Genomic DNA, 27,182 nt, shown 5'->3' with positions numbered 1-27,182 from the left:
GAGTATGACGTCTTCGTGTAAGAGCCACCTGAAGGCTACACGACCCTACATGCAGTCTCATCTGCAAGCTCTCGCCAATGGCAATGCAAGCAAGCAAAGAGGCGCCACCCGCCATCACGGGCGAGAGCTTCCAGATCCTGGGTTAGGTAGCCTTCACTGGTCAAGTAGGTACTACCTTAGGTACGCAAGCAGGCAAGCAGATAAGCAAGGTACCTTGGCGTATATCACATTTCACATGGAATATAGGTATCTTCTCAGCCTCCTCAGCCTGGCTCCGACCTACGTAGTGGCTTACCGGCCCGTTCTCCACAACACCGTCACCGATTGCCCATTATCTCAGCCCGCGGGTTTCACGGAGGTGGAACCGGGCGGTGGATAACAAAACAACTGGAGAACTTGTCAACATGCTGTTTGTCAAAGTTTAGGATCGCCAACGCAAAAACCTGGAGAAATCAGGCAAGGAAGATGACTCGAAGTGCTCCAGCGTCGCCCGGTGTGGAACCCGCGTGGAGAGAGGAGGAGCTCAGCCAAGTGTTGGGTTCACTCAGGGGGGTGTGGGATCGAAGCTGGGAAGCTCGAGACGGCGAGATCTATAAAGACCTATACCTCTCCCACCGTTCTTGACGGTAGAATCATTGCATCTACAGGGACCTCTTCCGACTTTACACATCTCTCTTCGTCCTTGTCGATTCCCCACCACTTCCTCTTACACCCTGGTGAGAGCACTGGGCTACCACACACCAAGATTACCACGACAAGGGATATAACATATTCGTCCATCATCATGGCCACTCTCAGCAAGGAGCAGCAGACCGAGTTCTACCAGCACGTCTCACAGGTCAAGAAGGACCTTGACGTGAGGGTAGCAGAGTCAGAGTCGTTGCCTAGCTCCCCTGAGCTGGCATCATCAGGCAGTTCCAGAGACAGCATCTCTAGCATCCCTACCCCCATCTCACCCCTCGACTCTTCGGTCATTGCCGATTCTTTTGTCTTTGCGTTTGATATCGACGGCGTGCTCGTCCGAGGCGGCCGCCCCATCCCCGAGGCTATCGAGGCCATGAAAGTTCTTGATGGCGAGAATGAATATGGCATGAAGATGTAAGTCCACCGTTCTTTGTATTACCTCATCACCTCATCTAGCGAGCATCTCTCTAACGCATGCTTTCTTAGCCCTCACATCTTCCTTACCAACGGCGGCGGCAAGACCGAGGAAGAGCGCTGCCAAGATCTATCCCGCCAACTCCAGCGTGAGATCAAGCCCGGCCAGTTCATCTGCGGACACACGCCCATGAGGGAAATGGCCGACAAGTACAACACGGTCCTGGTCATTGGCGGCGAAGGCGAGAAGTGCCGTCTCGTTGCCGAGGGCTACGGCTTCAAGGACGTCGTGACCCCCGGAGACATCATCAAGCACAACGCGGCCACCACGCCGTTCCGCAAGCTGACGCCCGAGGAGCTGGCCAACTCGCGCGAGCGCAACTTTGACGACGTCGTCATCGATGCCGTCTTTGTCTTTGCCGACTCCCGGGACTGGGCAGGCGACATCCAGATCATGCTGGACGTGGCCATGTCAAAGCAAGGCCGGCTCGGGACCCGCAGCGAGACCTTTGACGAGGGCCCCCCTTTCTACTTCTCCCACAACGACGTCGTCTGGTCGGCGGCCCACGAGCACGTACGGCTCGGCATGGGGGCACTCCGGCGCATGTTCGAGACCACCTTCCGCGATCTGACAGATGGCAAGGGCAAGCTTCACACGCACGCCTTTGGCAAGCCCCAGGTCTCGACCTTTGAGTTCGCCGAGCGGCTGATGCAGTCGTGGCGAAGCACTGAGCACGGCATCTCCGGGCCCCCGCAGACGGTGTACTTTGTCGGCGACACGCCCGAGAGCGACATCCAGGGCACCAACGCCATCAACCAGGTCGCCGACAACGACTGGTACAGCATCTTGGTCAAGACAGGCGTGTACCAGGACGGCACGGAGCCGGCACACAAGCCGCGTGCGACTGTCGACACCGTGCTCGATGCTGTGCACCACGGTATCCAGCGCGAGATGCGCAAGAAGGTGGTCTCGTCGCTCAAGCGCGATGTTCTGGGTCAGTCGGAATGTGGTGGTGCTGAGACCAACCCGACGATCGCGGATGATGATATGCTCGTTTCTGTATGAAGCGTTTGATTGCCTGCCGATACTGGATATTGTTTTGGAAAGGGCATTATGTGACGGAGTACCTGGAGTTTTTGACGCACTCAGAAGGAGCATGAGTGATTTTGTTTTGTTCTTCCTTCAATTCTTTTCTTCTCTTCCAACACACCTTCGTTGTCATCGGCGAAGCTGATGTCCCCTTTCATATACCCCCAAGCGATCCATCGCGCTTTTAGATTCTACTGCATCGAACAGGATGTTAGACACTTGACTAGATAGGTCGTCTTTGTTTATGATTAACTTACTCTGATATCACAATGTTCCGCCGTGAAAATGAATCATTCGAGAAACACATATCTCCCCCACTGCGAGGTTGCAGCCCAGCCAGTACGGTCGACGACTTCCTGTCTCTCAGGACGTCTCTCAAAGGCTTCTTCCAAGGTGATTCTGGTAGAATACTCTGGGACGTGTTCACGTTCCACGTGAAGCCAGCCTTTCCATGCAGCAACCAGGTCGCCCGCTCCCAGTCCGCCCAACACAATCGTGCCCCAGAACTCGCGGGAGAGGGACGCCGCAGATGATTGGTCGTAGATCATGAAGTGCTCGGCTTCTGAGATGTATGAGCGCATAGCTTCCACGCTGGTGCTGGAAATTTCGTCGCACGGCGGCTGCTGGACGTAGACATGCTGCAAATCATCGTCGGCGCATGTGAGGCGAGTGGCATCGAAGCGACCCTCAAGGTCGAGGACGAACAGCGCCATGGAATGGGGCGACGAGACGAGAGTCGATATCACCTTGTATATCAGCGGAAGGCTGCGGCCAGAGAGGGCGATTGTGGGAGCTTGGGTAGCCCGAAATTGTCGGGCAGCGAGCTGGTCGAGTTCATCCAGGTGCGTGCGCTTGACTCGCCCGCTGCCAGTTCCGCTTGCTGGAGTCTTTTCGAGAGCCAGTGAGGCGCGGAAGCTATCGAGAATCTGATGACATTGACAGAGATTAGTATTTGGTACTCGGTGGAGAGTCGATAACACGTCATAAGAGGCACATCAAGAGAAGTGGTGTTTTATCAAGGGTGAGGGTCATGGACGGAGGTTTGACTCTGGCCTCTCCGCTGGATCTCCCTTTCGGAAATCTCATACTGGTCTTTAGTTGCCTTGATCATCATATAAGAAAGCACTCCGAAGTCCTGAGAGAGCTGTCGCATTTGCTGTCGGGGTTTCTGTGCCTTGAGGCTCAAACCGTCGGCCAGCGCGGTCCCGGCATTTCGCGCCTTAAAGCCATAGCTAGAAACAGCGCCAGCGACACAACAATCTTCACTCCAAAACTTACCTCATCCAATCTTGCCTCCTCAACAGCCTTGAGCAGCTGTCCCCCCATCGCCGCCTCCATCGTTGTTCCCCTCTCACCAAATAAAACCCCCCCAATTGGCAGATCCAAAAGAATGACGCCTCCGTGCCGCTCATTCCCCGCCTCGGAGCTGCCTCTTCGGATCCAGCAGGATGCCTCTGGCCGCCGCCGGAAGCTCGACGACGCGGGCGCCGTGTCGCGCAGGATCGATCTCTCGGCGTGCGAGCTCTTCCGGATGCTGCAGTACAAGTGCGAGGTGCAGCGGCCACTGACGCGCGAGAGTCCCGTGCGGTGCTTTGCTGTTGACCGGCTGTTTCGAAGGTGTGTAGAGCAAAAGAATTTGGGAGGGAGGGAACCCCACCAGGCGAGGGATGGCTTCACACTGGCTTGCTTTTGCTATGTAATCTGCCACCACACAGATCGACTAACAGTTGATGATGCAGGTGTAAGGACAAAAAGGGCGTGTTTACTGTAGAGACGACGGCTTGGGAAGGGGAGAGGACGCGAGCGGACGGCAGCAGCTCGGAGGGCACCGGGGCGAAAGAGCCGCCGAAGCCGCACCAGTGGTCGTCGAGCTGGCACGATGCCGACGAGGCAGCGCCGTGATGATCCGGCAGCACCTTGGCAATGATGAGCAAGCTGGAAGCATCGGCACCCTACTTCTGCGACTCGTCTCTGGAGTGTTTAACCTTCAGGATCATTAGGCGAGACATGATCAAGACGAGACATGGCGGAGCATGTCGTTGGCTCTCGGGAATCCGTCTCACATGCTCACTTCGACTCCTTATGTCAGGGTCGCCTTTAGCTCCAGTGAGCCGAGCCGAGCTCCCTTTACAGATAGATGCGCGAACATTACCCTCGCAGAGCTCCCGAGACTACGTCCTTTTGGCGGCAAACGTCTCGACTACACCTGGGACTACGAAGAACCAGCTTTGCTTGAGACGGACTCAAAGCACACCAAAAAGGAACCCCGACCCCTCGGCATACCTCCTCTCACTAGGAAAGAGCATCCGCACGAAAGTTGAACGCCGTGCGGCAAGTAAAATAGTAATACAGTCGAATTGCCCCGAGACTCAATAAGTCTAAGCAGAGGTTCGCCTAGCTGCCACTCATCTTCCCGTGATATCCGATGTTTTCCCCCTACAGGGCAGCCATGCTCCTGCAGCCATGGACGGACTATTGGCCCCCCGTCAATCCAACCTCTATTCGACGAGCAATTGCTCGTGTCGCATTCCTTCTCCGTCTGCCGGTGTCTAAGTAGAATGACCCTCCTTTACTGTGCCTGTGACTGCGCGGCGGCTCGCTCGGCCTCCTTCTTGGCGTAGTAGGCGTCTCGGCTATTGGTTCGGGGCATGTGGTAGCCGTACCTATGTCGTTGTTAGACAAGTCTTCCCTTGCGAGGTTTGGAGTTCGGGTGGTTGTGGTTGTCGAGTCCGTACCAGTACCAGTTGGCCATGACGAAACCAGCTCCTGTATTTGCGATGTAAGCCAAAGGGAACAAGCAAAGATGATGATTCCCAGTGTCGAAGCAGCGCCAAAACTTTGCGGGCAACTGGAGGGAGGTTCGGTATTTACCAAGACCGACGCCGAGGTCGAGGATAAGCTGTCGTCGCAGCATCTGCAATTCTGTTGTCAGCTTGCGTCCTGGGCCAAAAGCTTCATGGCGGGACCGGCCGAGGAAGATGCCGTGCGATTCCGCGCCATTGGTCGAGTGTCGGACGTACGCCAGTGATCGGTGCAATAGCCATCGTGAGTGAGGAGCTTTAAGAAGCTGTGTTTGAAGCTGCGAGAGTCGTTGTGCTGTCTGATGGGGACTTGGAATAGCGAAAATGGAGAATCTCGGCATGGATCGAGCAAGTGTATGGTCTGATGTTAATCCCGCTAAAGGTGTATCACGTGATGGCACGATGATGGCTATCGGCGGATTCTCGGGTATGCGAAAAAGAAGCCCGTTTCGTGAGATTGTGCTAGTAGCATTACTTTTGTTAGTTGAAGCAGGAAAAAGATTGGGTCGGATCGCATATTCCGGTTCCTCTTCAATGGGCTGTAGACCAGCAAGTTGAGGTCAAGTCAGCTTGCTACTGCATCGTCGCATCAATGAGTCTACGGCTGGCCTCTCGGCGGCTGGTGCTTCCAGGTAAATCAATGTCTTGGGAAACCTCGATCGCCGTATACTCTACCCGTGTTTCGCTTGGGCTGACCGAAATCTCCAATTGCACACAGGCCCGTCCTCATCAGCCTCATTGTTGGCGCCGACGCAATGCGTTACGTCCCGAAGCCCCTGCGCAGTCTCCCAGCGCCGTCACAAGTGGTCCATCAACGTCTTCAAAGGATGGGGCAACTCTAGCTCCAAAGACTCTGGCGACAAGGGCCAGGTCCCAGTCGCCTCCGAACTCGACGATCCCAAGAAGCGACAACAGTTCCTGCAGAGGAATATGCGGGGAGGAGTCGAGGACAACATCTTCCAGGAGGAGATTGAGGCCGCCAAGCCGGCCGACGACGCGCCCGCCGCCCAGGAGCCTTCAGAAGTCCGGACCAAGGAGAGCCTGGCCATGGTGGTCGATCCAGATGTCCGGAGTCGGATCCGGTGGCAGCGGAAAAAGGTCATCCAGTCGGTGCGCCGGAACGGAGAGCTGACGAAGGAGGAGAGGATCAAGATGACGGAGCGAGAGCTCCTCCACAAGAGCGACTTCTTCCCCACCAGCGTCAAGAAGCTGGTCATGCTGGCGCGACAAATCGCCGGCAAGCCCGTCGACGAGGCCATCCAGCAGATGAAGTGGTCCAAGAAGAAGTTTGCCGCCGAGGTCAAGTACCACCTGGAGGAGGCCCGCGACTTGGCCGTCGTCCAGCGCGGCATGGGCCTTGGCAAGGTCAACGGCGACGTCTTCGACAAGCCTCGAAAAGTACAGGACAAGGACGGCAAGTGGATCGAGATTGCAGACCCGACTCGCCTCTACGTGGCACAGTCGTGGGTTGGGCGAGGACCCTGGCGTGGAAAGGAGATCGACTACAAGGGCCGAGGGAGAATGGGCGTCATCCAGCCTCCAAGCACCAGTAAGACATATTCGCGACCCCTCGTACCTTTCTCTCAAGATGCTGTCGCAATCGATTCACGGCGGCCCTTCATTGGCCCCTCCCTTCTCTCATTTTGATCAGATTTGCTGACCTGTGCCCTCTCCGCGGGTGTATCATTCTAGGCTTCACAGTCATCCTGAAAGAGGAGAAGACCAGAATCCGAGAATACGAAGAGTTGAAAGCCAAGGAGGCACAGAAGGGCCCCTGGGTCCATTTACCGAATCGCAAGGTGCATGGCCAGAGGCCCTATTACTCGTGGTAGAGACAAGGAGACGTTGCGGTCCGAGTGAAGCTTGGTAGCAAACCATTCTTTCGAAACTTGACCCAGCAATTTAGAGCCGGCATGACAATGAGCATGTACCTGTATCAATATAGTATGTACAATGAAAAGAAACAGCACACTCGGGCAACTGGATAGACTCCTATCATCAGCTTTGGCTCCCCGCGTCATGTAACTCGAGGTTCCCTTTCGCAAAATCCCGTACGTGGAAAGAAAGACTGCTCGGGAACACACATCCAGCCCTGGCTTGAGATGGCCCATCGCCCAACCGTACTGCTGTACCAACCGCCAAATACTACATCATATAGAGGGTTACTCGGCATAAAGGGCATCGCCTAGGGCCCTTTCCATTCGAATCATCGACATAACCCGTGCAACGGAAACACATGGCAATCGGATCAAGGTTCGGTCCTCAATTGTGAGCTAATCCCACTACCAGAGTACAGATCGCTAGTTCGTCTGAGGACTATCAAGGACACGATCTGCGGATTACACCATGGCTCTTGGCTGCTGTCGAGGTACCATATCTTCATAGCGGTTGGATACCATCTCGATGTCGTTGGAGTATTTTTCGAACGCGCCCTGGCTGTGCCCCGAACTGGGAGGGGGTTGAGAAATGTCGAACGAGTCGTGAGTCCGGCCGCGGCTTTTCAAGAACCAGAACGCGGCAGCCAATCCGATTCCAACGACAGCAACCGCGACTCCCAGGCCGATTCCAATGGCCGCACCGCGAGACAAGCCTGAACCACCAGCCGCAGGAGTTGCATCAGACGTTTCACTAGCCGTCGGAGTAGATGTGGTAGAGGCGACAGAGGTGGAAGAGTCTGCCGACGTGGTGGTGGCAGGCGGAGATGTTTCGGAAGACTAGGTCACCCAGCGTTAGCGATCTTGCAGCTCCATGGTCATGGGACGTGAGAAAGCGTACCACGGCGGCGCTCGTGGTGCCCGAGGGGGGAGCGGCCGTAGTCGATGGAGCCGAGGTCTGAGTGGCAGTGGTAGCCGGTGCTGTGGTGGCACCCTGCTCGGTCGTGGTCGGTGGCACCGTAGTCTGGACAGCCGTTTCCGGCGCCGAAGTGGTCGTGGCCGGGGGCGCTGTTGGGATCGGGGTCGTCTCGCCTGGCGGAGCGCTTGTCTCTGCCGCTGCTGGCGCTGTCGAGGCAGCCGGCACTCCAGTCGGCGTGAAAGCCAATTGTTGACCTATCAGCAGATGAGTACACGAGATGCTCCGTCCGTATGGTTAGACCCTGATTTACCCTGGCAGAAGGATCCCGCTAGAAAAGCCTGGACCTGGACATCCGTAGCACCGCATCCATTCTGGCCGCAGTCTCGAATGCCAAACCCGAAGTTGGCGTTGGAACACAGACAGGCAGCGTCATCTGCACTGACACAGCCGTACTGGGCAAATTGGCCTCTGACTTGGTCCGTACATGTAGGCTGTTGTAACGTCAGTGGTCAGAAACTGCTCAACCTTGTCAACATCTGGATTGACCTACTACACAGGCCGGTGTATCCTGGGCGGCAACACCATCCACGTAAAACAGACTGAGTGCGCCAAGCACTGCCGGAAGAAGGGATCGCATGTCGAAAAGATGTCTAATTTCCCAGTTGCTGTTCTCGCACGCTCTGAAGGCTCCAGAAAAGAAAAAAAAAAAAAGAAGAAGAAGTAGAAGAAGAGGGAGAAAGAAAAGAAAACGCCGAAGAGCTAGAAACAGTTGTGGTGAAACAGGAAACCCGTCCGCTGGAGCGAAATGGATGAGCAGAAAGACCGGTTGGAGCCGCCGAATTTTTTTTCTCTATCTCTCCTTCTCAAATCGCTCTTTCTATTGTATTGCTATTGTGCTGCAACGCCACGAAGCTCCGGTGTAAGAAGGTTGAAACGACGGGCAATTAGGAAGTAGGAAGGCTAAGATAGGCGTCGACGACCGAGCGTTACCAGCACACACGGTCAAACAGCTATCGGAAACGGACTCGCACGAGGCTGCGCAGGATGCGAGCAGAAAGAATGACGCCAAAGGAGTGGAATGCAGATCTCGCAGGGAAAGGGAGAGCGAATCAGTGAGAATGGTCGAGGTCTGCGAATGGAATGGCCGCAGAAGGGGGCTTGAAAAGGGAGAAGCGACGAGGAGTCAAAGGAGCGTATAGAAGGAGAAGAGTCTCGGGTAGAGTCGTAGGGAGCGTGGGTGGTCTGGATCTGGATGAAGCAGACCTCGTCAGATAAAGAGTGAAATCGAGAGAGAGAGAGAGAGAGCGAAGAAGAAGAGAAGAAGAAGAAGAACAAGAGGCCGAATCGCAGTCGCTTGCAGAAAGACACGATGGAGGAGTGAAGGCTTCAAGTCCCTGGAAGGAATGGATGGAACGCTGTCCGGCTGCTGCGCTGCGGTAATACCAGCCAGACCTTAATTGATCTACGGAGCCCAGATCATTAATGATAGGGATGCAATCCCGGTCCAGGGCCCACTGCGAGCACCCGGCCAGCGCTAATAACGCGCCCCAACGGCGCTGCTGTGCCCTGGGCATCCAGCTCCGTAGCCGCTGAGGGACCTGCTGCATTCTGCAAAGTACCGGATACAAGTAGGGGGGCCCATCTGAAACATGGAATCATGAGTCGTTTCTGGCTCATTGGTAGTACCTGGGCAGTCTGTAACGAGGGCAGAAACAGGAATAGCGCGGCAGTGGTGAAAATTATCGATGCCGGCAGTACTGTTTGAGAGGAATTATTATGGAGTCGAGTCAAGGCAAGGTAGACCGAGTACCGAGTAGAGATGCTAGTAATATATTGAATGATAAGAGTTGGTTGTATGAGACGGAGCATTGTGGTGTCGTTGCTTTGCTCGAGGGGACACACGGCTTGGTAGAGCAGCAGCCCTACGACTACCTAGTACTACCCTAGTACTACTTGTACTTAGCAGGTATCTACGTGACCTGACCTCGTGTTAAGATCGGAAAGTACCCTCGGTATCCCGTACATCTAAGGGCTGCTGCTGCTGCTTGACTGGTAGTAGCGCGCCTCAGCTGAGATGGGTACAAGTACCTTAGGTACAGGCTTGAGCTCTCGGCATTACATCAGGCGGTAAGCTACCTAGTACTAGCTGCAAAAGTACCTATCTACTCTTACTTTGGTAGCACAAACAACAACCACCAGCATTTTGCAGCTTGCAGATCCCATCAGCCCCAGGTCGCGGCCATCCTCACCGTCGACACCCGAGCGCTGCCCTTTGTTTCTTGCACTCTCCATACACCAATCTCGCCTTCCCCTTCCATCGGCCTCCGCCCTGCCGCATCTCTTCCTGCTGAATGCCGCAGGCCCTGTGATGCCGCACCGGAAGCCCCGAAGACGACGACGACCATGGCTAATCCTGTAGGCGAAGACAGCTGGGTGGCCTACCTTGATGAAACCACCCGCAACGCCTCCGATCTCGAGCAGCGCGTCAATGCCGTCGAACTCTTCAAGCGCGCCGCCGGCGCCGAGCCTGGCAGCCTGCGAATATGGCTGGCCTACTGCAACTATTTCTGGTCCCTCTGGGCGGACAGCCAGTCCGATGCCGCCGGATGGTCCGAGGAGGAGCAGATGATGGGCCGCGAGCTGTTTCCCTTTGGCTCCGCATTGGACCTCTGGCAGCAGGGCTACGAAGCCATCAAGTACCGCATCAGCGACAGCCATGTTCTCTGGAACCGCTGGATATCGCTCGAGATGGAGCTGCTGGAGAAGACCAAGACTGCAGAGGGTGTTAAGCGCATCACCCACCTGTTCCGCGATCGGCTCGTCACGCCCCATCTCACCTGGGACGACACGTCGCAAATGTTCTCGAGCTTCCTGTCGGAATACAATCGCGCCGCGTGGGAGGAGTTGATGAAGGACATCACCGCGCTGTCCCAGGAAGCAAAGCGCCTCATGGCGGAGCGAGATCCCTTTGAGCTCAGGCTGCAACAGGCAGTTCGGGCAGATGATGTAGAGGCCCAAAAGACCGTCATGGCAGAATATCTCGAGTGGGAAACATCACATGCCCGCGGCGGCCAGCCCATGGCTGACATCAATTTCAATCTCTGCTGTGGACTCTATGCCAGAGCCTTGACCGGCGTATTCGCATCCGACGAGTCCGTTTGGCACCAGCACATAGTCTTCCTTTCGTCCTCATACGCCGACACCAAAGCCCCTGAGTATCTACTCAATGCCCTCCGCAGGGCGGTTCAACATTGCCCCTGGTCGGGTCGCTTATGGAATAGGTTAATTCTATGCGCGGAAGAGGCGAAATTGGACTTTTCTGAAGTGGAGTCAATCAAACACGCCGCGACGAGCGAAGACCAGCTGTACAAGCACGGCATGGAGAGCATGATTGAGATGTATGTGGCGTGGTGTGGGTTCCTCAAGCGCACCGCCATGGACGCGAACGCGGGAGACGAGGCTGTCGACGTGGCTGATGTAGGGCTGAGCGCGGCTCTCGAGGACGTCGAGGTCGTCGGCAAGAGGCTCTACGGCAAAGACTTTCAGGGCGACCCCAAGTTTCGACTGGAACGCATCTACATCCAGTACCTGACGGAGAAGAAGGGGGCAATCGACGAGGCGAGGATGCAGTGGAACAAGCTCGCCAAGGCTCAAATTCACGCAGACAGCCACGACTTCTGGTTCCGCTACTATATGTGGGAGATGCTCATCTTCTCTTCCACCAACACGGGCAACAGCCCCGCGCCCTCCTCTGGCGGCGCCAGCTTTCGTATCCCCACGCTCGCCACCGCAGTCCTCCAGCGCGCTGTCAACCGGCGGACCATTGACTGGCCCGAGAAGGTGCTGGAGGTGTATATGCAGCATTGCAACGACTACGAACTATCGCACTCTGTGCGGAGAGCGGCAGATGTTGTGCACAAGGCCGAGACGGCCATTGCGAAGCGACGTGCTCGAGAGCAGGAGGAAAAGGCCGCCGCATATGCTGCCTTCTATGGCGCGCAGACGGAGGGCCGTGACGAGCCCATGTCAGGGGAGGCGTCGCCTGGCCAGCCTAAGAGGAAACGAGACGACCCAGCAGACACCCAGGAGCCCGTCAATACCAGCAACAAGCGCCAAAAGAACGATCACGAAGCGCGCGAAGCTTCATCGAGTCAACGGAGAGACAGAGAAAACACGTCTGTGCTCGTCACAAACCTGCCCGCCGAGATCACCCAGACCAAACTGCGCCAGTACTTCAAGGAGTATGGTCACATAAATAACATCACAGCGCTTGTCCGGGAAGAAGATGGTCAATCGTCGACGGCCTTGATTGAGTTCAGCACCCCAGAAGAGGCCCAGTCCGCACTCCTCAGGGACGGCAAGTTCTTTGGGCAGTCTCAAATCAATGTGCGATCTGCGCATGACTTGACCATCTATGTCACCAACTATCCCCCTGCGGCAGATGAAAAGTACATGCGTCGGCTGTTTCAGGATTGCGGAGAGATCTTGAGCGTTCGATGGCCGAGTCTCAAGGTAAATTCGCACCGCCGGTTCTGCTACATCTCTTTCCGCGATGGCGATGCGTCTGCCAAGGCAGTGGCCAGGGACGGCACTCTTCTCGAGGGCAGATACAAGCTCATGGTCAAGTACTCAGACCCCAGTCGCAAGAAGAATCGCGAGGGTGCTGTTGCCGAGGGCCGCGAAGTCCATGTTTCGGGTCTAAACCCCTCAACGAGTGAAGACGAGCTCCGCGACGTTTTCTCCAAATATGGCACAATACAGAGAGTCAACATCCCCCGAAGCATCAATGGCAGGGGCCGGGGATTCGCCTTTGTTGTCTTTGGAACCAAGGATGAAGCTGAAAAGGCTACGTCAGAACTGAACAAGGCCAAGTTCCAGAACCAAATCATTGAGGTCGAGGTCTCGAAGCCTTCCATCGTGAAACCCACGGCTCAGATCATAGCACACGATCGCGCGTCTCCGGCACAGCAAGCGCCCGAGGACGCCGACGGCGACAAGGCGTCAAAGCCCTCGGCTGCCGAGATCGCCGCGCGCACCATTGCCCTCATGGGTCTGCCCGACACCGTCAACGATGCCCGAGTGCGGGCGCTTGTCGAGCCCTTTGGCCCCATCGTCAAGCTCGTCCTGCAGCCCGGGCATGGCGGCGCAAAGATTGAGTTTGCAGACTCCTCGGCGGCGGGCAGGGCAAGCCTACAGCTAGACAACCTCGAGTTTGAAGGCCACAAGTTGCACATTGGGTCCGTCGATGATCTCCGTCACGCAAAAGCCGAGAGAGTCCAAGACCGCATTGTCCCGCGCAGCCAGGATCCGACGACACAGGACAAGGACAAGCCACCGAGCAACACACTCAAAGGCTTCACGCCCACGTCGGTCAATGTGAGGCGGCCGACGCTGGGAAGACCGGGTCCAAAGCGCGGACTGGGCTTTGTTGCCCCGAAGGCGTCATCTGCGTCGAATGCCAAGGCTGGAGAAGAAAAGGGGCGAGAAGACGGAAAGCCAGCTCCCAAGAGCAATGCAGATTTCAAAGAGATGTTTTTGAGAGGCTCAAAACCGGAGGATAAACCGGAGGATAACAACTCAAGGACTGACTAAAGGAAGACTGTCGGTTACCGCACGTCCTTTTTTAGATGTTTCCTCCATCAATTTACAGCTCGTCTCGAAATAAAGTTTTGATGTACGGACATATATATAATACATTCTATGCGTAAGTAGTGGTCGTGATTTCTAGGTGCTTGATGGACAACAATCAAGTCTTGGCAAGGTCCAATCCGAATACTGCCTTGGTTTTCGTGCCCTGAGATTTCCCATTTCGCCCTCAGAAGGCGGACGTGCCTATCCCAAATGCCTCCCAGATGCATTTCCCTATTGTGTATATATCCATGTTCCGTGGCCGGTCTTTGCAAGACTGGCGAAACAAAAAGAAGAAGAAAAAGAGAACCCCCAACCTATATTCAAGCCGAACATTTACAGAGTGATGGTGTTGACGGTCCTGTCTTGGTTAAAGTCCTGCGAAAACAAGCGCTGCCACACATCAAACCACTTCTCCTGTTGGGCGGTGAGCAGTTTGCCAGGCTGCTTGAAGCTCCTCGTGAGCAATTCGCGCAGTCGTGTGCGCAGGACTTTGATGACGAGCATCGTCTTCCAATCCGGGACGGCGAAACGACCTCGATTGCCATCCAGCACTATCACCCCCGAGTATAGCTAAATAGGGAACGATGTTAGATATGCCAAACTCCAAGTACTGATATCCAAGAAGCCATCAATGTCGACTTACATCACAGCGTACGTCGCCGCAGAGTAGTGCTATGGCAAAAGGCTCTGTCACAGTGGTTTCATGTGCACGATAAACCCTAGATTGAGAATCAGTCTTAGAAAGTGCTTCGACAATGAGGCATTGTGGTGGAACCAAGGGATAACCCACGATTTGGTCTGCATGATGGTGTAGTATGACAGCCATCGCGCATCAAACAGCCCCCGATTGACAGACGTCGGATGAAGGCTGATGGACTGGTTGTTGCCAATGTTGCGGAGCCCCTTGGAGCCTGGAATATCCCTCACAAGAAGCTTGGGGTAAAAGCTCCATGCAATAACGGAAGTCGAAACAATGTCGTTGTCGCTGTTGAGGTTCACCCGCTGAGGCACCTCGACAAACTGCTGTTGTCGACGGCCGCGTCCGCCGGCGGAGAAACGGAGTCGCAGAAGCGCTCGCCGCTCCTCCTCTGTCAGTAACAGAAACCCGGAATCGGCCAAAGACGTCAGCAGCTGTCCTTTCAGGTCTTCAATATTGGTAAGCGTCTGCTGGTTGAGGTAATTCTTTCTGCAGAATTGGAATTCTTTTCCAAAACCTCCATTCGCCTGGCATACCCGCTTCCACGCAAGATATGCATTGTAGGTTGTGAGTATATCCGAGTCCGCACGACGAAATGCTGCTCTCGCATTGTTTGCTTGCGTTTGTTGTCCAAAGGGGGCAGAAAAGGGGGACTTGGAAGACAGAATGGCTGCAACGGTGATGGCCATGTCCAGGCATTTGAAGATCGTCCCCAGGAGGATGAGCTTCCCCAGGAAGACATCCAAGGGTAATCTCGCCAACTGGTAGCCAAGGGGCGTGAGGTCTTCGGTGCCGGTCAAAGCTCGCACGTCCACGAGTGCGTCCACAGCGCGGCGTATATTCTTGGCCGAAGGGGGGTCCAAAGCGTCGCCCAGGGTTTCTTCTATCCCGCCGAGCTTGCAAATCTTGACACGGATGGCCAAGTCCTGCAAGGAGAGACGCAGCATCTCCGGAGTCTGCTGGTCGCTCATCAGAGTATCGTGCCGATACCGCGAGAACATGTGAAAGCACAGCCCATTCTGCACACGGCCAGCACGCCCCCTACGTTGCTTCGCGTTCGCTCTCGAAATGAATGTATCAATCAGCCGGGAAAGCTGCTTCTTTTCATCGAAACGCATCTCCCGGTGCTTGCCGGTGTCGATGACGCAAGTAACGTCTGGAATGGTGATTCCAGTCTCCGCAATATTCGTCGCTAGTACAATCTTCCTCATGCCCTGAGGGGGCAGCAGGAAAGCGGCCTCCTGATCCTCCATGGCAATTGTGGAGTGCAGAGGGTAGACAAGCCAACCAGCCGAAAATCGAGGGTCTCCCAAGAGCAGATCATTCAGCGATCTAATGTCTCCCATTCCGGGTAGGAAGACGAGGATTGCATTGCTATATTGCTGTAGTGATTCATCCACCGCGATGCGAGCAATCAATTCGACAATGAGGTCGTGGTCGATCTGGTACTCGTTCATTTGAGCGAGCACAGCCTTGGTTCTGTTTGAGTAACCGGAAAGGCTCTGAACCATCTCGGCTTTGAGTCCGTCCACTTCGGGCTCGACCGTGTCATCATCGAGGTCGACAATCCGATCGGTTTCTGAGTTGCTTGGGACATAACCAGTGAGCTCAACAGCATCCTCGAGGTAGCGAACCATGACTGGGAACGTTCTGCCAGGAACGTTTAGCACTGGCGCTCCGCCAAGGTACGCTGAAAACCGCTCTGCGTCAACAGTGGCAGACATAAGAATGACCTTTAAGTCTTTGCGGCGTTTCAGGAGGCGTTTGAGGACGATGAGGAGGAAGTCACTGTCAATGGAGCGTTCATGAACCTCGTCGAGGACGAGATGTGTGACTTCTTGAAGGTCATTAGAGCCTTCAAGCATTCTCATGACAATTCCCGTCGTAGCATACACAAGCCGCGTTTCTTTGGACGTGTTCGACTCTAGGCGGATGGAATAGCCGACAAGGGACCTCGAGGTTCCTAAATCGCCTTTTTCATCACCCAACTCTTCACTTACTCGACGAGCCAGAGAGATGGCGGAAATACGGCGAGGCTCTGTGCAGAAGATCTTGCACTGTCTGCCTTGTGACAGTTCGTGTTCCAGCAAAAAGGCCGGTACTTGTGTGCTTTTGCCACTATCACACTGTTAGTTGAGGATCGCGGTCGTCAGGGACACCACTTCACAACTTACCAGCCAGTCTCTCCGCAGATAATAATCACCTGATTCTTATCTACAGCATCCAGAACATGGTCTTTGAATTTCCACATTGGAAGTTGTTCTCGATATTGCTGGGGTATGGGTCAACAAACCGCACTTGTAATCAAGAATTGGGAATGGGCTTGTTGCATACCAGCATGGCTTCATACTTCTTCCTACTCGACCTTGCGGCCCACAGCCTCTTCAGATTGTCATCGCTTTCAACGTGCCTTGATCGCTCAGTATGCCCCGAGTCGGTGGCTTCTGGTGTACTCTTGGCGTTGTTGCGGCCCCGGAACGCGCCCTGCAGCACAACACCATCTTCAAGCTCCTGATCTTGCCTTTGGCGGACAAGGGCCTTGATCTGCTTCACGACTTGGCGATCCTGCGCATCGAAGTGCTCCTTCTTGGCTTCGGCCATCTCAGACCAGAAATCTCGCCAGACGTTTGGAAGCCTGAGGTTGACCTTTTCTTCCTTGGGATTACCGCTGAATATGTGGAACAGCGCTGCGGTGGCGATGTAAGCCTCCGATTGCTTCAAGTCGGGGGTAGCAACCTTGGTCATGGTGAATCTGAAGCGGGTGGACTCAATCACGGCTTCGACATCCGCATTTGCCACGACATGGGCAGTGTCCTGCGGCTTTGACCACCCGATTACCACCGAGTGGCGGTTAGCGAATGTGGCCTCGGACACGACAGTGTAGGTAATGTTGACAGAAGGGTCTCTGAGCATTGTTAGTAGTGTAATCGCATAACCGAGACATGGGGGTATATTGTCTCGACTTGCCTGGAACGGCAGGCTTCCTCCAAGATGCGTTTAGGGCTGACACCAGTCCATTTGGCAAACTCTCGAATAACCAGCCGTGCTCCGTCGGCAGAGTTGACAACGGTCTGGATCTTTCCGGTGGTCGGGTCGACCTCGCTCTGTGGAAGTGACTCGAACAAGCCCGTAATGTCTTCGTCCTCGTTGTTCTCAGCCAGGAGTTCCTTTGCCATTTGCTCGGCTATAGCAGTGATGTCGTCGTCTGCTTCCGGCGTGGGCGTGGCATCTCCGGGCTGAGGCTGGCTGCTTGAGTCAATGGCAGCCGTCTTCCTAGCCAAAGCAAGTTGCTTTTCCAGGTCGACCTTGTCCTTCTTCCACTGTTGCTCTGCTAAGAACTTGTCGAACAGAACATCGGATTCTATTGTCCTCAGTTTGGATTCCAGATAAGCCACCGATGCCGCATTCGATTCGTCTTCCTTTTGTTGCTTGGCGTTTTTCGATGTCTTTTCCAGGTAGCTCAACTCGAGTAGCTTGGCCTTCGTGGCAACGTATTCTGGTATCAAATCCTCCGGTTCGATGTCGCCGTTGAATGTCGCACTTGGATGGGACCGTGTCTTGCTCGACCGTTGGTTCGGCGCGTTGTTCTTCTCATTCCGAGTGGCTTGATTCGAGGTCAACTTCGGGGTGCTCGTGCGAGAAGGCGGGGCAGATGTTCCTTCGGTAGCGTCTGGATATAAGGAATTAGAGAAAGGTCATGATCGAATACTCCAGAGAAGCTGACCTTTGGGGGCCGCCTTGGACCTGTTGCCGTACGAAGGCAGCTCGTCCGGCGGAGATTCACGAGCCAGCCACTCGAGGGCTTCCTCCAGACCCCAGATGTAATCTCGAGGGGCCGGCGATATATTCGGTGCAATGTCCAAGATGTGTCGAACAGCATTGTCGACAATGTGTGCAGAGAAGCCGGCGCTGGTGAGTGTCTGCTGCAGCGTCCAAATGCGTGACACCAGGTCTTCTTCAGACGGCATCTTCCCAGGCCCAGCATTCTCGGACGAGAGGCTGGACGCATAGAACCGGCTCTCGGCCTTGATGAGGTCCAGGATATGATCCATCAACTCCCGCGGCAGCCATTTTTGTGTGTTAAGGTTCTCGGCTTGGCTCCGTAGCAGGCGTCGATCAGTCTCCAGCCGCAAGCATTGGCGCTGGGCATCTCGCTTGACCTTTTGGGCGTACTTGTCTACGAACAGCTGCAGCTCGGATTCCTCGAGCTGCCGTTCAAACTCCTCGGGGCTCAATTCGACTTTCTTGGAGGCCGCATGCTCGCCACTCTGCTCTGCGGGCTTCGACTGCGACGAGGGGCCATCCGATGCTGCTGCTGGAGGGGCAGTCTTGGGAGTGTTGACGCCCGAGGAAGGCTGAGACCCTGTCGGCTCTGCTACCTCCAGGCGAGGTTTAGACGCAACGGATGTCGTGGCGAAGCCTCGCGCCGGGTTGGCTGCTGGCTTCTTCTTTTTCTTTGCGCCAGCCATGGTGAGGCCCGGATACTGTAAGGTGACGATGAAGGACGGCCGATATCAGCAAGGTGGGCAGTTGAAGGACAGGGGCATACAGAGTGCAGGATGCTAAGATAAGGCGGCAAACACTAGCGCAGCAAATGTTATGTATGATGCTGGCTGCGTTTGCGTGATGGTATCAGGTTGATCAGCTACCCGATAACAACAAACACATGTTTTGGATGGGGTCATCAAAGCACTATCAGCATATCATGTAAACATACCCTTCTACCTAATTGAACAACAGACGTATAGTCTTGCAGAAAGAAATAGAAAATAGAAGAAATGAATAATTGGATAGTAGATAAAAAGCTGAGTAAGGAAATAGTAGTAATAATACTATGGTATATACTAGGCACTATAGCTGCATTGTGTTTTTTCTCCTCGGGGCTTGTATGAGTAGATGTCATCGTGTTATCTATATAGAACGTGCTTATAAGGTATATAACAATAGCTGACATGCTCTCTCAGGCAAGTATCTCCATTTGAGTCACTACCTTATTAGGTACTAATATCTGCGTACCTTATCATGAAGCAACCAGAAGCTGAGCATGTGAATGTATGATATACCTACTAAGGTATACTCGCGAGATGTGTGATACCTGCCGGGTACCTGAACGCATAAACGCTTGATGCCCGGTTAATGATGCAGGTCCATGTACTTTGCAGCCATCCAGTAACAATATTTCTATGACAAGTGCCGAGTGCTCAACCTCCAGCCACCCCATAATAGAGTCTATCCAACTCGACCAGGCTGGAACCCTGGCCCTCCGCACGCCAAATCACCTCCCCGGCATCATCACCAGACTTGCCGCGCCGAACTCGCTTCAACGGCCCCTCAGCTCCCGCTCCAGCTGTCATAGGAAAAAGGCTTTTTTCCCCATCCTTGCCTGCATGGCGCACTACACTATTAGATTGTGTAGGCTAGCGCATCCAGCCCAGACGCTGATACCTGCGCCTCCTTTGCCTGCTGGCTCATCGACGTCCCGGCATCTTCGCACCAGCTGGGCCATTTGGGCCATACAGCGCCCCTGTGGACTTCTCATAGCCAGCTGACCGCAAGCTGAAAAAAACTCTTCTGCAAATGTCTCCCGAACGAACATCCTCTGGCATCGTCCCAGACAGCGGCGCACAAGACTGTTGATCGTATCGTTTATACACCAGAGCTTCGTTCGGCTGCCTAGCCCGTGCTTTCTTCTGCCTTGACTGCCCAGCTTGGAAGGGCGATTCCGGATCGGTTCATGAACCCAGGCGTCTCGTTTCCCTCTGTGCTGTCCGCTTGATCGTCGGAATCGTTCAGTTGGATACAATGTTCGCCTTCGATCCGTCGGCGCTGCCCCAGCTCACAACCCGCAAGGCTCTCATAGTGGTTGACCTCCAAAACGACTTTGTTGATGCCGTTGACGGCGGATTGCCAGTCACGCAACCCGATGGATTCGTTGACCGCATAGTCGAGGTGGCAAATGCCTTCCGTTCGGTGGGCGACGTTATCTGGGTGCAGTCTCAGTTCGACAAGGCCCGTGAGATCGATAGCGACCAGATCATACTGTCCGCCAACACGCCAACGTCACAAAGCAAGTCCAAAAGCCCGGCCACCGAGGCTTCTTCTGATGACTTGTCGGATGCTGAGGCTTTTCTGAGTCACGAGGAGCCGTCTTGCGTAAAGCCGTCTCATCCAGGGTGCAGCATGCCTCCGGTCGTTGCCGAGACTGTCCGCAAAAGCGATATCAAACTGATAAAGTCTCACTACTCCGCGTTTCATGGTACCCATTTGCTACGCTCTCTGCGCGGCAAGATGGTCATGGAAGTCTTCATCTGCGGCTCCCTGGCCAACATCGGCGTCTTTGCCACCGCCATGGATGCGGCGGGCCATGGAATGGCCATTACGGTTATCAAGGATTGCTGCGGCTATCGTCACGAATCCAGACGGATCGCAGCAATGAAGAGCTTGGTTGAGCTGACTGGCTGCGAGTTCATGTCCTCACAAGAGGTTCTCAGCACCTTGCCGCCGGTTGAGCCAGAGACCAAGGTGTCACCTGAGGCGCCAAAACGGGCATCAGCAAAAGCAACAGGCATCAGCACGGCTGAAGATATTACTCAGTCCCTGCTGGAACTCAAACTGGATCCCAGCACATCTAGTCCCGCCGAGGCTGCAAAGAAAACAACACCGGAGCCGGCGTCAAAGAACAAGTCTCAGGGTTCCGAGACGGCCAACGCACCGGAACAGCCTACTGATAGCAACCCCGAGCCCCCAGTCGAGGATGACACGGCGAAAGCTGTTGATCCTGACAATGAACCGCATGCTTTGCCCCAAAAGAAGCTCTGCGAAGGCGATGCCGATGTCATTATGAATGCGTTGCCAAGCGACCTAGCAGAAGAAGCGTTTGAAAAGCTGGAAAAGGAGGTGCTTTGGCAGCGCATGTCACACCAAGGTGGCGAGGTTCCTCGGCTGGTTGCCGTTCAAGGCGAGGTGAGCGAAGACGGTACCATGCCGGTCTATCGCCATCCCGCCGATGAATCCCCGCCGCTGCATCCCTTCTCTCCAACGGTTGAGGCCATCAAGGTCGAGGTAGAGAAGCATCTCGGCCACCCCCTGAACCATGTCCTCATACAATTCTACCGTGACGGAAACGACTACATCTCCGAGCATAGTGACAAGACCTTGGATATTGTCAAGGGGTCGTACATTGCCAACCTCAGCCTCGGAGCAGAAAGGACCATGACTCTAAGGACTAAGAAGCTAGATAAGGGTCTTTCTGGAGAGGCATCCGACGATGGAAGGCGTAAAATACAACGAGCGAAGCTGTCTCACAACTCTCTCTTCCGCATGGGCTTACAGACCAATATGAAATGGCTCCATGCCATCCGACGCGACAGACGAGCAGACCGCGATAGGTCTGACGCCGAGCTGGCCTATGGCGGTCGCCGTATATCGCTCACGTTCAGGCACATTGGCACGTTTCTGGACCGTGACGAGACCATCATCTGGGGCCAGGGAGCGACCGGCAAGACTCGCGACGCTGCGCACGCCATCAAGAACGGCCAGAGCTCCGACGCCGTAAACATGATCCGGGCATTTGGCATGGAAAACCATGCGTCCGACTTTGACTGGGACGCCCATTACGGCGGCGGCTTTGACGTGCTACACATTAGCAACTCGCCGAGGTTCTTTGCCTCGGCGGATCCCGTGGTCAACATGCGGATTGTGCTCATGCTGAATGAATTCGGCATCAAGTTCGCCAAGGGGAGCATGGCCTCTGGTGCAGACGCCCACAGCAGCAGTCAAGGCAGCCCGTCAACGTTCTGGTCGCCGCCCATCAAGTTCGTCGACAACGACGCTGCCCGATCCGTCGTCCAGGGCGACATGGCCATCATGCTGTATCTGCACTCTCGGTATGGCCCCGGCCGCAGTACCGAGGCAGGCTCCGCTTCAGACAATCTAGAGAAGCTTGCCATCCTCTACAGCCAGCTGCAGCAAGGGCTCAATCTCTTGCCCATCTGGCGGCAAGTCAAGGGCGAAGGCGCTGTCCCCGGCGGAGCATTGCCCGGGAAATTGAAGCAAGAGCTTACCGTTTGGGAGGGCTACCTTGCCGACAAGGCCAGAGACAAACATCCCGCGTTCCTCTGCGAGGACACTCTGACCCTGCCTGATTTTGCCACATGGCCAGTCCTGCATGCCATCGTGGAAGAGTATGGCCTTGACGCGACGTTCAAGGGCCTGACAAGATTGCGAACCTATTATGAGACTGTTCGACAACTGGAGACTGTCGCTGCGGCTCTTGGGAGTCAGTAGCTTTACCTGGCCGTTTAGTACGAGAGAGGGCACTTTTGCTGTGTTCCGTTTTCCCCTGGAGTGTATTAGCAAACACCCACCCTTTGTTTCCTTTCACTGTCCTCCATCGTTACTTAGAAGCACTCACTTTTGTTTTTGTTCAATCCAGAGCGGAGCGGACCCGCAAGGGTTATGTTTGACTACATCAAAGCAATATGGCACTCTTGCTTTTCCTACCTTTCCCTCCTTTTGCTTTTCACTCAGAGTGTGCCTCCATGTCTGTATATGAACGCCCCCCTTTTGTAGCTACACAAGCGACCATTGGACTTATAGCAAAAAATATATATATGGCACGCAACTAGTCAGATCATAACCTTTTGTAAACCTCTTATATGAAGACGACAGTCACTTGACACATCATGCAAGGTAGCTTTGGAGAGGAATTTACTTTATTCGACCTTTTGCATCTACTGAGTTGAGTCCCAAGGGAGAGGATACGTGCCTACCCAGTCCGCGACTTCGCTCCTCAGCTGCACAATCTCCGGATCTCCATCCCCGTTGCCAAGGTGCTCTACGAACAGCTTGAGTTTGCCAGGCGACTTCTCACCTCGCTCCTCTGCTGCGGCCCTGACCGTCTTGTTGATGCGCGTGGCAATCGTGACGGCGCGGTCAACAACATCAGCCACTCGTACGAAATCATCCTCGTGGAACCCGCGAGTCGTCATGGCGGGCGTACCCATGCGAAGACCACCGGGCACAAGAGCCGATCGATCGCCCGGCACGGTGTTCTTGTTGGCGGCGACGCCGACGAGCTCCAAGACGCGCTCTACTCTGCTGCCGTCGATGCCGTGGGGCTTGAGGTCGACAAGCACCAGGTGGTTATCGGTGCCGCCACTGACGAGGCTGTATCCAAGGCCGCCTTTGCCCTTCTCCTCGCCCAGCCGCTTGGCAAAAGCCTTGGCATTCGCCAGCACTTGCGACTGGTACGCCTGGAACTCTGGGGTTTGTGTCTGCTTCAGGGCCACGGCAAGGGCAGTGATGGTGTGGTTGTGGGGGCCTCCCTGATGGCCGGGGAACACCGAGTTGTTGATGGGTCCTTCGAGGTTGTACAGTTCCTCCTCCTTGGTCTTGGGGTTCTGCCTGCGCACACCCTTGCGGAAGAAGATCAACGCTCCGCGAGGCCCGCGGAGACTCTTGTGGCTGGTGGTGGTGACAATGTCTGCGAAGGGGAAGGGGCCGGGCAGCACTTTGGCGGCAACGAGACCAGAGATGTGCGCCATATCTGCCACCATGTAAGCGTTAACCTTGTCGCAAATCTCGCGGATGCGCTTGTAGTCAATCAGGCGGCTGTAGGCACTCGTTCCGGCAACAATGATCTTGGGCCGGTAGATGGAAGCCATCTTCTCGAGGTTGTCGTAATCGATGTAGCCGGTGCGCTCATCTAGCTGGTACGGCAGGGTCTCAAAGTACTTGGACACGGCAGAAATCTTCTTGGTCGGCGTCTGGTAGCCGTGAGATAGATGTCCACCGTGAGGAAGGTCGAGGCCCATCAGTCGGTCGTGGGTATCCATAAGCGCCGAGTACACATAGAGGTTGGCCGGAGCGCCAGAGAGAGCTGAAGACGAATCACCGTTAGAGGAGGTGCTAAAGGGGAAACCCTCTCGGTCGCCATGATGAACCTGCCTTGAACATTGACGCCCCATGACTTGGGATCGAGGCCAAATGCTTCTAGAGCTCGCTGCTGGCACAGCCTCTCGGACTGGTCGATGAACTCGTTACCACCATAATACCGTGCGCCAGGGTAGCCCTCAGAGTACTTGTCTGCAGGCACCGTTCGTCAGCTAGCCGATTCTTATATGATACATCTTGCGGCGTGGTGTGTCTTCCAGCTGTAGGGAGGCGCTTACTCTGCATGACACTCCCCAGAGCATCCAGCACGGCCTGCGAGGTGAAGTTCTCGGACGGGATGAGGTTGATGAAGTGCTTCTGTCGGTTTTTCTCCTGCTCCAAGGCTCAGCATGCGCCACAACAAGCTGCGCGGGTTTCTCAAGCGGAATTTCAGACGGACTCGTTCGATGATGTCAAACACGGCCGGGTCGGCCTTTGCCAGATGCGCCGAAAGAAGCTGTCGGGTTCCTCTAGTTAGCATCGCAAGAGCCCTTTTGCCTGCCACTGCCAATGGGAATTGAATCGTCGCCGACCTGCTGTTGGCCATCCTGGGCGAGCGAGGCCTTTGTCCGTCGAGCACCGAGACATGCCGTGGCCGCAGACGGCCTCGCTGCCAGTCTTTTCAGGCCGCCGAGGGGAAGCGCCGTGCTTCGCAGATAAGAGGCTGCCATGGTGGTCTTGAAACAAGTTTCGACTGCGAGTAAGATAGAGGGGCAGAGGGGGCAGAGGGACACAGAGAGAGAAAGAAAGAAAGAGGGAGGGAAGAGCAAAGAACTGCGCGCCTGCGACAGCCGCTTATTGTTGTCGTTGTCGTTGTCGTTGTTGTTATATAGCGGCCAACTGTCCGCCAAGAAGAGGTGCAGGATGCCGGCGATGCTTGCCGGTCACGCAAGTCCGAATCAGCGCGGTCCAGAAAGCGGCGCCCGTGCCCTGACCGTGGCTATCCGTCCTGCCATAGTCTCGTCCCATCACCCCACACATGCGAGTTACTAGTACTACCTATTACCTACGGGCAACGCCTGTGCTTGCAAGTGCTAATTGAACGGCCTGGCCATTGAGGCTATTATTGTCCTTTACAGCGATGGGTACAAAAGCAGAAAGATCAGTAATGGAACAAGCCTTACAAGGCCTCACAAGAGGGGGTACTTGATACCATGCGTTCGGTCCCATTCATTCAAACAACCAAAAGGCGCCCGCATCCATCCCTCATCGCACAATAATCGAACTATTACTAGGTACTAGGTAGTAGTATCTTAGTACTAGGTACGCATGCTGCCTCCATTCTGGAACAACTTCACCCGCATCACGGATCAACAAAGCACACCGGCGATGCGCGTCGGCTTATCCTTTTCCCGCTCCCCCACAAACTCCCCGCTACTCACAATCAAAGAGATCCATCACAGGTCCGATCGACCGGCCTCAGCTCGAAAAACCACGTTTGGTAGTGTCCTAGACCAGTCGCCAATAATGCTCAGATGAGTAACCAGTAGGTACAGTATCGTCCTGTGAATCTGGTTTTTGATGCATCACTCGTGATCCTGCTTGTGTAAAGTAATGTTTGCGAGAGTAGGAAGCTACTACATCTTCTCAGTGACACAATTATGAGACAACAAGTTAAGTCTATAGCGACCTACCTCAAGAAGCCCTCTTACTATCTACCAGACACCTAAGGTAGGGGGCAGCCAGTCCATCTCCTCGTAAAAGTCGTCCAGCAAATCGTCAAAAAGTCACAGCCATATCCTGACAGACAAAAAGAGGTTCATCAACCACATGGTTTGCAGCACTGGTGGGGCGGACAAACACCTCGAGCATTTACCATTCCATTTTTTGTTTCAATGCTACATGCCACAAACCCACCGGTACGACTGTAAAAACCAGAAGGGCGTAGAAAAAAAACCCAACCCGTAGACTCCAAATGCAGCCCCTCAGACCGAGAATGTCCTTCACAACTGGTTTTACTCGTCGCCGACCATCAGAGCATTTCGCTTCGCCGCCACCCTCTCCAACTTGCGCTCACGGGCGGCCTTGGTCTTGGCACGCTTGGCGTCCATCTCGTCCTTCAGAGCCTTCTCACGCTGCTTCTCGGCCTTGGCACGGTGGATCTAGAACAAGACAAGATTGTTAGCACAACATTATCCTCTCGCAAACTCCAGGCTGCGCTCTCAGCCTTTCAACCCCCCCCAACAAAGATAATGGACGGATAGAAACGTACGTGCTCCACCAGAGCACGCTTGTGCTTGAATGTGTTACCCTTGCTCAGGTGGTAGAGCTCGTGGTAGAGGTGCTTGTCGATCTTGCCGCTGGCACGGTACTTGACCAGGAGGCGTCGGAGGACTCGGAGGCGGCGCATCCAGAGGACCTGGCTGGGCATACGAGCATCGGCGGTACCCTTCCTCTTACCGAATCCACGGTGTCGGCCTTCTCTTCGGGAGAGGTTCAGCTCGCGGGCTCGGGATCGCGAGTGCATCGTCACCGGCTTTCGGATAATGAGGCCATCGGCGACGAGCTTTCGGATGGTCTGGCGGGAGTTGGCGTTGGAGATCTCGCTCTGCTCGCTGGGATCAAGCCAGATCTTGCGCTTGCCGCAGCCGATGACCGACGCGGCGAGGCGCTTCTGAGTTCGCAGGTTGACCCTACATCATGGGAAAGCACAAGGTTTTTTTTGTCAGCAATCACACAATCTTTTGCTGGTTGGAGTCATCGGCTTCGGCGAGGGGCTGTCGTCTTCATCGCCCAATTCTTTCCGTGCAGCGTGCGAGGAAGCGTGGGCTTACATCTTGAATAACTTCGGTATTGATGGCCGGCCCTCGATGGCGATGAGGTTGGATGAAGTTTTGGGGGGGGGAGGGTTTACGAAGTGCTAGAATTTCCAGCGGCCGGTAGCAGTTCTGCTGAAAGTTTGTGGGTTCACGTGCACTAGACCCGGAATTTTAGCACAACTTTCAAAGAGTGGGCTAAGCGAGGGCTCTGATGAGTAATGGCTTGGCACTCGCAATGCCTGTATCACGTGATCAGTTGAGCTCCGGACGGTGGATCTCCGAGATTTTGCCCTAGAACGGCAGCGCTCTTCCTCCGTGCCGCCGTACACGTACATACCTGTATGTACGGTACTGTCCTCTGCCTGAGCTCTTCAACGGAC

General features: G+C 54.9%; 11 protein-coding genes across 11 annotated transcripts; 5 read left to right on the top strand and 6 right to left on the bottom strand.

Annotated features, from left to right (window-relative positions):
• Positions 1–862: 862 nt before the first annotated feature.
• TRIREDRAFT_50104 (uncharacterized protein) lies at positions 863–2,428 on the top strand. Its single transcript, XM_006967220.1, has 2 exons — positions 863–1,098; positions 1,171–2,428. Exons 1-2 carry the CDS (start codon positions 1,058–1,060, stop codon positions 2,162–2,164), a joined length of 1,035 nt encoding a protein of 344 aa, XP_006967282.1. The 5' UTR covers positions 863–1,057; the 3' UTR covers positions 2,165–2,428.
• Positions 2,429–2,478: 50 nt separating this feature from the next.
• TRIREDRAFT_109437 (uncharacterized protein) lies at positions 2,479–3,114 on the bottom strand (the record flags this gene model as incomplete). Its single annotated transcript, XM_006967135.1, has 1 exon — positions 2,479–3,114. A coding segment is annotated over one exon (636 nt), but the record flags the coding sequence as incomplete, so codon positions are not given.
• Positions 3,115–3,578: 464 nt separating this feature from the next.
• TRIREDRAFT_65555 (uncharacterized protein) lies at positions 3,579–4,090 on the top strand (the record flags this gene model as incomplete). Its single annotated transcript, XM_006967219.1, has 2 exons — positions 3,579–3,805; positions 3,928–4,090. The coding sequence occupies 2 exons, from the start codon at positions 3,579–3,581 to the stop codon at positions 4,088–4,090; spliced, it is 390 nt and encodes a 129-aa protein (XP_006967281.1).
• Positions 4,091–4,757: 667 nt separating this feature from the next.
• TRIREDRAFT_109435 (uncharacterized protein) lies at positions 4,758–5,232 on the bottom strand (the record flags this gene model as incomplete). The annotated part of the gene is made up of 3 exons (XM_006967134.1): positions 4,758–4,851; positions 4,924–5,102; positions 5,209–5,232. The coding sequence occupies 3 exons, from the start codon at positions 5,230–5,232 to the stop codon at positions 4,758–4,760; spliced, it is 297 nt and encodes a 98-aa protein (XP_006967196.1).
• Positions 5,233–5,574: 342 nt separating this feature from the next.
• TRIREDRAFT_22821 (uncharacterized protein) lies at positions 5,575–6,876 on the top strand. The gene is made up of 3 exons (XM_006967098.1): positions 5,575–5,621; positions 5,708–6,538; positions 6,682–6,876. The coding sequence occupies exons 1-3, from the start codon at positions 5,582–5,584 to the stop codon at positions 6,819–6,821; spliced, it is 1,011 nt and encodes a 336-aa protein (XP_006967160.1). The 5' UTR covers positions 5,575–5,581; the 3' UTR covers positions 6,822–6,876.
• Positions 6,877–7,617: 741 nt separating this feature from the next.
• On the bottom strand, positions 7,618–8,152 carry TRIREDRAFT_109432 (uncharacterized protein; the record flags this gene model as incomplete). Its single annotated transcript, XM_006967133.1, has 3 exons — positions 7,618–7,703; positions 7,765–8,036; positions 8,127–8,152. 3 exons carry the CDS (start codon positions 8,150–8,152, stop codon positions 7,618–7,620), a joined length of 384 nt encoding a protein of 127 aa, XP_006967195.1.
• A 2,033-nt stretch (positions 8,153–10,185) lies between these two features.
• Positions 10,186–13,374, top strand: TRIREDRAFT_109431 (uncharacterized protein; the record flags this gene model as incomplete). The annotated part of the gene is made up of 1 exon (XM_006967218.1): positions 10,186–13,374. One exon carries the CDS (start codon positions 10,186–10,188, stop codon positions 13,372–13,374), a length of 3,189 nt encoding a protein of 1,062 aa, XP_006967280.1.
• A 79-nt stretch (positions 13,375–13,453) lies between these two features.
• TRIREDRAFT_122846 (uncharacterized protein) lies at positions 13,454–18,806 on the bottom strand. The gene is made up of 7 exons (XM_006967132.1): positions 17,835–18,806; positions 17,085–17,768; positions 16,643–17,013; positions 16,285–16,382; positions 14,204–16,228; positions 14,057–14,132; positions 13,454–13,983 (listed from the first exon to the last, which is right to left on the bottom strand). Exons 1-7 carry the CDS (start codon positions 18,577–18,579, stop codon positions 13,747–13,749), a joined length of 4,236 nt encoding a protein of 1,411 aa, XP_006967194.1. The 5' UTR covers positions 18,580–18,806; the 3' UTR covers positions 13,454–13,746.
• A 1,106-nt stretch (positions 18,807–19,912) lies between these two features.
• On the top strand, positions 19,913–22,396 carry TRIREDRAFT_109428 (uncharacterized protein; the record flags this gene model as incomplete). The annotated part of the gene is made up of 1 exon (XM_006967217.1): positions 19,913–22,396. One exon carries the CDS (start codon positions 19,913–19,915, stop codon positions 22,394–22,396), a length of 2,484 nt encoding a protein of 827 aa, XP_006967279.1.
• A 446-nt stretch (positions 22,397–22,842) lies between these two features.
• TRIREDRAFT_65295 (serine hydroxymethyltransferase) lies at positions 22,843–24,524 on the bottom strand (the record flags this gene model as incomplete). The annotated part of the gene is made up of 4 exons (XM_006967131.1): positions 22,843–24,019; positions 24,055–24,196; positions 24,283–24,376; positions 24,444–24,524. The coding sequence occupies 4 exons, from the start codon at positions 24,522–24,524 to the stop codon at positions 22,843–22,845; spliced, it is 1,494 nt and encodes a 497-aa protein (XP_006967193.1).
• Positions 24,525–25,998: 1,474 nt separating this feature from the next.
• On the bottom strand, positions 25,999–26,903 carry TRIREDRAFT_124314 (ribosomal protein L19A; the record flags this gene model as incomplete). The annotated part of the gene is made up of 3 exons (XM_006967130.1): positions 25,999–26,145; positions 26,256–26,676; positions 26,818–26,903. Coding segments are annotated over 3 exons (570 nt in total).
• Between the last annotated feature and the right edge of the window lie 279 nt (positions 26,904–27,182).

The sequence above is a fragment of the Trichoderma reesei genome (genome assembly GCF_000167675.1).
Source record: "Trichoderma reesei QM6a unplaced genomic scaffold TRIREscaffold_16, whole genome shotgun sequence".
NCBI classification, from domain to species: domain Eukaryota; kingdom Fungi; phylum Ascomycota; class Sordariomycetes; order Hypocreales; family Hypocreaceae; genus Trichoderma; species Trichoderma reesei.
This window is presented reverse-complemented; position numbering and strand designations above follow the sequence as displayed.